The sequence below is a fragment of the Gavia stellata genome, chromosome 4, assembly GCF_030936135.1.
Source record: "Gavia stellata isolate bGavSte3 chromosome 4, bGavSte3.hap2, whole genome shotgun sequence".
In the NCBI taxonomy this organism is placed as follows: Eukaryota; Metazoa; Chordata; class Aves; order Gaviiformes; family Gaviidae; genus Gavia; species Gavia stellata.
The window spans coordinates 25,220,582-25,230,696 of record NC_082597.1 but is presented as its reverse complement, the minus strand read 5'-3'; the positions used below and the strand labels follow the sequence as shown (position 1 = coordinate 25,230,696).

The 10,115-nt window shown below is 42.8% G+C and overlaps 1 protein-coding gene across 2 annotated transcripts; it reads left to right on the top strand.

The window, feature by feature from the left end:
* Nucleotides 1–910: 910 nt before the first annotated feature.
* LMOD2 (leiomodin 2) lies at nucleotides 911–7,675 on the top strand. Of its 2 annotated transcripts, none has more exons than XM_009811075.2 (3): nucleotides 911–1,628; nucleotides 5,583–6,905; nucleotides 7,249–7,675. In XM_009811075.2, the coding sequence occupies exons 1-3, from the start codon at nucleotides 1,356–1,358 to the stop codon at nucleotides 7,273–7,275; spliced, it is 1,623 nt and encodes a 540-aa protein (XP_009809377.2). In that variant the 5' UTR covers nucleotides 911–1,355; the 3' UTR covers nucleotides 7,276–7,675. The 2 variants fall into 2 exon arrangements, with proteins under 2 accessions (XP_009809377.2, XP_009809376.2); XM_009811074.2 differs by having other exon boundaries at nucleotides 5,574–6,905.
* The last annotated feature ends 2,440 nt before the right edge of the window (nucleotides 7,676–10,115 follow it).

The following is a 10,115-nucleotide window of genomic DNA, read 5'->3' as shown; positions in this document are numbered from 1 at the left end:
AAAGAGATGATGCTGGACAAGACCAATAGTTCAAATTTTTTTAACTTACATTTCCATTCAGTACTGACTTGACTAACTAAAAATAAACCCGCCACATGTTATCATTTAATAAGATTGACATTTATCATTACAGATGTGTTCCTACTTCCCTGTACCAAAATCAAACTTTTCTCGGTCTTTCCCTCTTCCTCTCCCCCTCTCTCTCTCACAACACAGGTTTGCAGATATTGCTGGCCTGCGCATTTCAGAAAACGTCGTTAGTTCACCATCATTCACTACTAATAGAGAAAATAAAAAAAAAGTGTGAAGTGTAACCTTTCATTCTGTGGTTTCTTACATTGGAAGATAGCTGTCTATAAAAATAGTATCAGAATAATATATCATTTATTAGCGGACATGATAATTTAAAATTAAGAATTGATGGGCACTCTCCAGCTGCACATCAGTCAGCTAGAGCAAGCAATGGCCATTAACTAAAATAGCCACTAGAGGCCTTCATTTGCTAGGGGCTGTCAGAAGTGATGAAGACAGAGCCCGGCTGCCCACCCAGGGCTGGTTCCCCTGAAGCTCTGGGGTACTCTGCTCACTCCCCCAGCAGAGTGCAATCCTTGGCGCAAAAAAAATCTCACAGGAGCTCCGAATGGACGTGTCAAGCTGATTCTCCCTCTGCTCATCCTCGAGAAAAAATGGGAATTAATAAATAATGCAGTTGTGTGATTTGTTACGGGCGAGGCGTGACATTGCGGGAGCGGTGCTCCCTGCGGGCGCCAGCACGCCAACCTCCTCCTCTCGGGCTGCCTTCCCACCAATCCCAACCTCCTGCAAACACCTTGGCGGGATAACAGCATGGTTCCACTAAAAAACCATGAAAACAAGAGGAAGTCTGCTGAACAACAGCGAGGGTGTTTTATTTCCAGCCCCTGTGGCAGCTCAGGATTAAATGGATTTTCATTGTTCTTTCTCTACTGCAGTTTGGACACGAAGTCGGTGTAAATGCGCCCCGGGGGTTTTATTTGCTGCTGCCCCCCCGTTCCTGAGGCTCGTATTCTCCCGCTAGCCGCCTGCTCTAAATATGGCCATGGCCAGTATGTCAATAATCCCCCTCTTTAAGGGATCTGCAAACACTAGTGTTGGGACATTCTTGCTGTTCAGATGTCTAGCTGACGTCTGATGCTTAAAACGGAGCATGCTTTCATCCCTTCGTGCATTGTCGTAACCCCCCGATGATTACTCTTAAAAGGGTGCCTCAGCTACACAGGGAAACAGTTGCTGACCACACGAGACACAGCTTGCTTGCTTCAGCTACTTGAATGCCTAGTCACTTCAGGTTTGTATCAGCCTGACCAAGCGGGACCATGTCTACCTTTGGCTACAGAAGAGAGCTCAGTAAATATGAAGACATTGACGAAGACGAGCTCCTTGCTTCTCTCACTGAAGAGGAGCTGAAGGAGCTGGAGCGGGAGCTGGAGGACATAGAGCCTGACCGTAACCTTCCGGTGGGACAACGGCAGAAGAGCCTGACGGAGAAAACACCGACGGGGACTTTCAGCCGGGAAGCACTGATGGCCTATTGGGAGAGGGAGACCAGGAAACTCTTAGAAAAAGAGAGATTGGGTGCGTGCGACAAGGTAAGACACTTCGCTGTTTCCTAGAACTATTTGGGTTTGTTCTTCTCTGGCACGATCTCGCTGACTGTTTTCATTTTCTTTCAGTCTCTTGTAGCATTTTTAAGAACATCGTTAGCCATACTTCTGTGCCTGCTAAAGCGCTGTGTATTAGCTCAGAGAGTTTTTGCTCTCTCTAGAGGTACCTTAAATGCTGTTGAGAACAGAAGAAAGTCCCGTAAAAACTGTCATTAGTAATTGAAATAATAGGACAAATTTTAAAGGGCATGTTAGAAACTATTGCCAGGTAGCGATGTGGACTTTTGGATGACATTTGATTTTGTTTAAAAGCTAAAAAAAATGCCTTTTCCTTTCCTTCAAAAAAATCAGTATTGACTGCTGAGAAACATGTCAGGAAGATAATTTTGAATACATGTTATGTCAGAAGTTGAGTAAGTGGCTGCCAGGCTTCCTGCTCGCTGGAAGGAAGCTGCTTCGCAGTCAGCAGCTTATGTTGCTTTGTTCCTGCTGAGGATCCCTGGCACGGCTTGGGAGTCTTCTGGCAACTGTTGTCAGAGGGTAGCTGTAAGTTATTTAAAAAGTAGCCTGGGGTGGAGTCATCAGCCAAACCATGTATCTGTATTCCCCAAAAAAAACCCAGTAGTGTGTGTTAGGCAATTTGTCCCCCAAAATAAAAATGTAAATAATAAAAGACAGTCCCTGAACTGCAAATGAACAGGACAGCTGGGCAGGAGTGAAGGGCTCAGCCCTAGCAGGCGGTGAGCACTCTCACTCTAAGCTACTGTCTGTGTCAGCATCTCCTGGGCCCTTGCTAAAACAATTTGTGAGACCGAACTCTATCAAAAAGCAACTTCTGTTTTCACGTTGGCTCCATGTAATTCCAAAGCAAAGTGGGGACCTGGGGATGTGAGTAGTTTTTTGATTTTTAGGCACTGCTTCATACCAAGCTCTGACTCTGTTTATAAGGACATGTTTTCCCATGTTTAAGCGGAAAATAAAACAACAAAGACAGCAAAACTGGACTCAGAAGTTCTAACAGCCTTGATTCAGGAGCTCAGTTCATTTGCAAGGAAATAATTGCAGATTGTACATTAGATAAAATATTCTCCTAGAGAAAAATCACCTGGATTAAATTAGCCTGCAAAAATAATATCCAGGATTTCTTTACATGTAAGTGTTTTCTCCTACTCGTGAATGGTGGTGTAATGTCTTTGCAGGCAAGCACACAGACCACTAGTGTCATCAAACCATTAGTATCGTCTTGCAGACGTTGACTTCACTCCCTGTTTGTCAAGTCCTGGGGAGGCAATGGCAAGATTAATGTTTATTTCCAGCTGAGCCTTGAACTCAAAACCTGGACAGTTCCAAAAAGCCTTCTGAACAGGTCTAGTTCGGTGTCTTATATATGGCAGGATTTTTTTTCTTTTTCCACGTCTATACAGCATTAACAATGGGTACTGGCTAAACCTCAAAGTGCTAGCAAAAGCCTTTATACTTTTTGATCTGAGAAGAAACTTCCTAAATGCATCTGTAAATATGAAAATGTTGACACTGATGTAGCGGGCAGAAAGGCTCTCTCTACTGAAGGCAGTAAGAAAGCTCCTTCTGAGTTTCTTGAAAGCAATTTTCTTCTTGCCCTCAACTGTCTGAATGTTAAGACACCTTATCTAAGATGGTTATTTGTGCTCCTTCTATAGTTAGTGGTGAGAGATCAGCCTCTCCAGAAGGCAAACATCCTGCAGATAGCCTTTTAGGGTGAATGACTTGCCCTCCAGCGATATTTACCTCTTTGCATTGACTATCTTAGTCCTAACTTTTCATCGAGTTATGACTACGAAGTAAGATGAAGCCCTGCAGGCTGCCTGCAGCAGTCCTGTACGAAATGCTGCCACAACAACAGAGCATGCCTCTATAGCTCTGCAAAGAGAAGAGTACTCGATTTCAAAATTACCATGCAGATTGTTATGACACCAAACAACGTATGTGACGGGAAGCTAAATTCCCCCTTTGGCCCCAGAAATGCCACTCAAAAAAAAATCAACTCTTTTTTTTATTAATCTAGTGTCATCAAGCATATTAACAGTCCATTTAGAGGCACCAATTTCTGCTCATCTGCAGCTGTGTTGAAGGCTGTAGCATATATTCCTGGATAGATAAAAGCATAGCTGTGAAGACGGGTTCCTGGATACCCAGCGTTTTCAGCTTTTAAAAGTCTGCATACATGTATAGAAGCTACAGATATAAATCTCAATCCCATAATAAACCTGGCTTAAACAGAGCCCTGTTTCTGTATGGAGCACACACAGCATCTCTCAGTGTAAGGGCCTTCCTGCACATGATCCACAGGAGAAGCAACGGGGCTGGACCCTGCAAGCCCTCCATGTGCAGGGCAATGAGGCAGGACCCTGCAAGTCCTCAGGAATGCTCAGGAACGACAGGCTGGAACAGCTCAATGACCTGTTTTGTTAGTCATGCTTCTGCAAACATTACAATTACCGTCTGTTTTGCATGTGTCCCAACACAGAAATCTGCTTAAGACTGTAAAACAGTACCATGCAGTTGTCATTACTATTATTTAAAACTTTCCCTGCATTTTTAGAGCCAGATAATTATGCAAACCTAAAACTGCATAGCTTTTCTAAAAATAGGCTGTCATGTTAGTAACACGTTTGTTTTCCAGAAGCACAAAACGTTTGTTTTCCAGAAGCGAAAAACTGAATCGCTATGTCTCCGCAGAGTGTACTCACTTTGTAAAACACCCTCTAGTATTTTACAAAGACTAAAACAGGAATGTTGCTAAAGTAGTGCATACAGAACAGTTGTATTTCATCCAAAATTTTATAAACATTTACAAATGTAAATAAAAAAGGCATATGCTATGGCTTGTCCAGTAGACAAAACAGGAGATGGGAGATCTTCTTGGGCAAGAGGTTTAAGGTTGTTCATAGCGTGTGGGTTCAGTCATGGCCCGTACAACACTGCTGTGCTTCTGGAGACCTCCAGGTGGAGAGTGAGACTTTCCTGAGGTGCAGACCTTTTGCTGCTCCTGCGCAGAGAATTGTCTTCTGCCACTGTAACTGCTAAGGGCACCAGGCAGAGCTTTGAGAAGTGGTTCCAAATTTGCTTTCTTGGTGCCCACCAAACACACTAAAATAACCTTGAGTTTTAGAAAAGCAATCAGTTTACTCTGTAGGCAATGAGTTATAATAAGTTACAGTATGGCAACTGACCTGCAACAGCGGTCAGTGAGCACAGTCTTAGCTCTTGGCAAACATGAAGAAATTTGGGGATTATTGACATGTGACTATTTGTTACTGGTGGGAATGTGTCTGAATCTTTTCTTCACAAATAGCTTCTAAGTGTGTATAGTCCATGTAGTGCATCCACAGCCTTTTCAACTTGACTCCTGTTAATTCTGTATTATTTTGCATGTCAATATGCAGACACTATTTGTATTCTAAATCACGTCAGTCTTTAGCCTTTTTAGATGTACTAACATATGCAAGGGAGCCTGCGCATTGACACAGATATCTAATCCTTATGAAGTGAAGAAGTTTGCTCATAGATCATGTCCACTCTGAAATTGCTGTCTTGTGTTTCTGCTGGCAAGGATCCAAATAATATCCCCTTGTGGACATGCCAACACATAGAAAACATTAAGTAGGTCCATGTTGCAATATCTTGTATCAAATTTTCTCTTGGCAGAAATCATTGACGTCATTAAACCTGTTCCAATTTATGTCTTCTAAAGAATATGAAAGAAACAATGTTAAAAAGGTGTTAGGTGCTGAAACATTTGCTGTTCTCCTAGCTGTCTCTGTTTCTGGGGATTTATTTTTAGCTTTCAACATTAACTTATATAGTTTCAAGATAATTGTTTTTGTGCAAAAAAGCAGTAGCTACATTATTACTATCATGTTTAACACCCACACCTACATTCCTGTTCAGGATTCTGAGCAAGACGACGACAATTCAGAAGACATTCAAGAAGAATATTTCACAGAAAGCAATAGTGAAGTGTCTGAGGAGGCATATACTGAAGAGGAGGATGAAGAAGAAGAAGATGAGGAAGAAGATGAAGACGAGAGTGATGATGAGGATGAGGAAAAGCAAAATGCTGCAGCTGGTGAAAGACCTGAGGATGGCAGGAGTTCTGACCACATCAGACGCAAAAAATGTAACAGCACAAAGGACAATGAAAGCTTACTCAATGGCCATGATGGAAAAGACAGCGATAATCTGAGCTTAAAAAGCAGTGCCATCCACCCTTGTGGAAATCCAACGGTTATTGAGGATGCTTTGGAAAAAGTTAGGAGCAATGACCCTGACACCACAGAGGTCAATCTGAACAACATTGAAAACATTACTTCACAGATGCTTATACAATTTTCTCAAGCCCTGAGGGACAACACAGTGGTTAAGTCGTTCAGCTTGGCTAACACGCATGCTGACGACAATGTCGCAATAGCTATTGCTGGTATGTTAAAGGTAAATCAGCATATAACTAGTCTGAATATTGAGTCAAATTTTATCACAGGCAAAGGAGTGCTGGCCATCATGAGAGCTTTGCAGAATAACAAGGTTCTAACAGAACTGCGATTCCACAATCAAAGGCACATCATGGGCAGCCAAGTGGAAATGGACATAGTTAAACTGTTGAAAGAGAACACCACTCTGGTCAAGCTTGGATACCACTTTGACCTTGCTGGCCCAAGAATGAGCATGACAAGTATCCTGACAAGAAATATGGATAAACAAAGGCAAAAGCGTATGCAGGAGCAGCGGCAACAAGAGTCTGGTTGTGATGGAGCCATCAATCCAAAGACCAAAGTCTTGCAGAAGGGGACACCTCGGTCCTCACCTTATGTGTCACCTAAGAGCTCACCTTGGTCCTCTCCAAAGCTCCCTAAGAAAGCACTGCCAGTGAAAAGTCAGCCTCCAGCTCCTGCACCCCCACCTCCCCCTCCACCCCCACCTCCTCCTCCTCCCCCGGTTATTCCAGAGAAAAAGGCACCAACCAGGAATATAGCTGAAGTCATCAAACAGCAAGAAAGCTCAAAAAAAGCCTTACAGAATGGACAGAAAAAGAAAAAAGGCAAAAAAAGCAAAAAACATGAGAACAGCATATTGAAAGAAATTAAAGATTCTCTAAAATCAGTCTCGGACAGAAAATCAGAGGAAGGTTCACGACCCTCCACCCGTCCCTCCACCCCACAAAGGTCTCTCCATGACAACCTTATGGAAGCAATTCGGGCAAGCAGCATAAAGCAATTAAAGCGGGTAAGTAAGAGATCCTATTTCAGTAACTGATTGTGGCTCAGATACAGCACAAGCTCAATGAGTTTTAGTACATATATATTTAACAAAAATAACATTCTTAGAAATGTGAGCATAAGAAAGCACTTGGGAGGAGGCTTTCCTCTGATTAGGCTTTTCTCAGCACAATGATTCTCTTCGACCATGATTTTGGCAGAAAGCGGGGTACTTTCCCAGGTTCAGGCTTGTTACGGGAGATGGTGCATAGCACAGGATTCTTGGGAGTGTGTCTCTGGCAGGAATTTTGCCATCCAGACTGTACAGCAAATGTAATGAACACCCTCCCCACCCCACCCCCGTTTCGTAGGTGGAGGTACCAGAAGCCCTTCGGTGAAAGCCTGAACGACAGAAGAAGCAGAGCACTGCAATGGTCGAGGGGAGGCTACTCATCCATTCACTGGTGGTAACATAGACTGTCTAGCAAGCTGCTTCCAAAGTACACTCTTAGATTCAAACCATTTCTCTTTTATTTCAAGAAATAAACCCGCTAAATATGAAACAATGCTTTAAGGATACATTTCCCTTATGATCTGTAAATATGGAAATAATTTTCTTTTTTATTTAATGAGATTTCTATTGAGAAATTGCTGCTTATTTAGATATTCTTTTCAATATCTGATTGCACCCCACTGGACAAGTTCTTCACACTGAGATGTAATAGTTTACCAACCTGTGGTTTCTTCTTTTTTTGTTTTTCCCATGAATTTACAATAAATGTGGTTTGAAGCTTTCAAGCAGAGACATGGTCCTGGGTTTCTGTGGGTGAAAACCTGCCAGATTTTTGTGTTGAGTTCATAAACATTAGGGAAATCTCCTGGGAAAGAACCTGAGATCTTTCTCAGCTTCACCCATCAAGCCTGCTTGGAGTATAGTACCTGAGCCCGTATGTTAGTGCAGTTTCATATTGACATGAGAAAAAATGGTTCATAAGGCTATATACAACTAAATTAAGCTGTGGGCTGTAGCAGGTCACCGGTGTTGCGTACCAGGTCCTAAACCTTGATCTAACAGAAGGGGAAGTGGGTGATGAATAGAGCTGCAGTTCATGTTAACTTAAAGGTTAAAAATTAATGTGGATATTTTAAGGATGCAGCAAAATTATGCAACTGAGATCCATTCAGTATAAGTGCACACGGCTGTATCTAGGCAGAACTAACCCCAGTGCAGACATTCCGTCAGACAGAGAAACTTGAAGAGCAGTCTAGCATTCAGGTGGAAAAGACTTTCATATGATATCAGTTGAACAACAAGCAGGGTGTGAACTATCAATATGATATGGTGGAAGCAGAGCCAATGTGATTTGGAGATGCACGGCTGGAGGTATCACATCACAGGCGATGGCATGAATAGCCCTTCTTCATGTAGTACTAGACATCTCCCTCTCACAAATCTGTTACGGTTCTGGGTGCTTCAGCTAGTGTGAAGGTAGTGATAACATGAAGAAAATTAAACAGTGGCCAAAATGTTGAAAGGCAAGAGAACATACATGTTTTGAAGCACTACTAAATATTAGTTTGCTCATTTCAACAATAAATAGCAGAATTAGTATTTCTTTTACATAAAACCACACCAAAGAGAAGTAATTACTTAAGGTTATCCAACATTGAAGTGGTACTGAAAAAATACAGGTAAGCTTGTAGCTAGAAATATTAACAACACAGATTTACCCAGAAAGAGGAACCAGAAAGGGAAATGAAGCATAACAGAGAGGGGATCCATTAGTGAATTGTCAGGAATATTACTGTTATGGCAAGAAGACGGTGAAGATACATTTTTGCTTTTGTATTTATTGACTAGAACCTACCATAAGCAATTTATAACTAACTGAAACACTTTCCAACATTTTTCCTCTTGCCTCAGGATCACAACAACTCATGAGTATTTCTAGACCACAGGAAATATGGTACGTACAATTAGTCTAATTGCATAGGCCCCCATGGCATAAAAATCAACCTATGGTCAGTCTCCCACAACCAAATGGAAGTCAGAGCTTGGGATCTTCTGAGGATGGAAGCAATGCTGGAATGCAGACCACAGTCAGGATGAGACCTGTGACCCCAGACCTTGTCCCCAGCAACTTTGTGAAGGATGAGAAACAGCAAAATGTTTAATCAAATGCCAGAAGCAGCTAAGCAGGGAGAGGGAAGGGAGAACGGAAGATAGGGAGGGAAATCAGGGAAAGCACAATGGAGAGGATTTGGAGGAAGACAAGAAAATATTTTAAAAAAACCAAACCCAAGCCTTTAAGGAAAAAGGGAAAGGGAGAAGTGAGGAAAATATCTGTAGGGGAGGTGAAAACTGATCTAGAAAAAGAAGATGACATAGAAGAAAATGAGTACTGAAAAGTGGCAGATGAGAGAAGAGAAGAATGTGGAAGAAGAAGAAAACCTAGAAAAAGAAAAAAGGAAGGTAAGATTCATCTTTCAGGTCAGTAAGAGCTGCTGGAGTTACTCTTTTGCAGAAGGGGAGCGCAATGGGCACAGCCCTTGCAAAGGCTTGGCTGGAGCTGCTGATCGCGGTTGCTGACAAGTGGCTCATTGGTCCTCTCTGGTGCAGCAGCCTGCTCTGACGATGGAGATTAGTATTTCAGCTAAAATGTAAAGTAATGGAAGCAGTGGTCCTGCATGGTTATTTAAGATCCTGCAGTGCACTCCCTCATGAAATGTCAGTCCTGTGCCTTAGCCAAAGTCTAATCTGGGTAATTACCTTCTGCCTACATAAATTTCACAGCAGTTTCACTTGGAGGCATTTCAAAGTCTGTCTCCTATTTACAGAGCTGCAATGCAGAGCCCCCGAAAGCACCTTGTTAGGGTTTTGATGCCCCGCTGAAGGTAAAGGCAGCACCCTTCCCTCTTTGGGTGGGTGTCAGCCCTGCTGACAACCGTGCTGAGCTCCCTCCAGGATGCTTCCAAGGAGCAATTTGCTTTCCTTTCAAACAGACAAGCAAGCACCATATTACAAGCATATGAAACCCATCTGAGAGGTACTGTGCTGCCTTCCTGGACTAGAAGATGGTTTAGCAGGAGCCAGGAGGTGCCAAGCCATGTTGCTGCTGAGTTCAAGCTGCCCCAGGAAAAAACACCCCCACAACTGGGCATTTCCCCTGTAAGGTCCTGCCTGTAAGCTCAGTTCACTTCCCATACCCTGAAAGTTTTCTGCCTCCTGCCGAGTCCC

Bases quoted from the DNA above. Each gene is read 5' to 3' on its own strand.
- LMOD2 (XM_009811074.2), top strand. From the start codon at position 1,356: ATGTCTACCTTTGGCTACAGAAGAGAGCTCAGTAAATATGAAGACATT. The intron at 1,629-5,573 runs GTAAGACACTTC...ATTCCTGTTCAG, and splicing joins GATTGGGTGCGTGCGACAAG to GATTCTGAGCAAGACGACGA. The intron at 6,906-7,248 runs GTAAGTAAGAGA...CCCGTTTCGTAG, and splicing joins GCATAAAGCAATTAAAGCGG to GTGGAGGTACCAGAAGCCCT.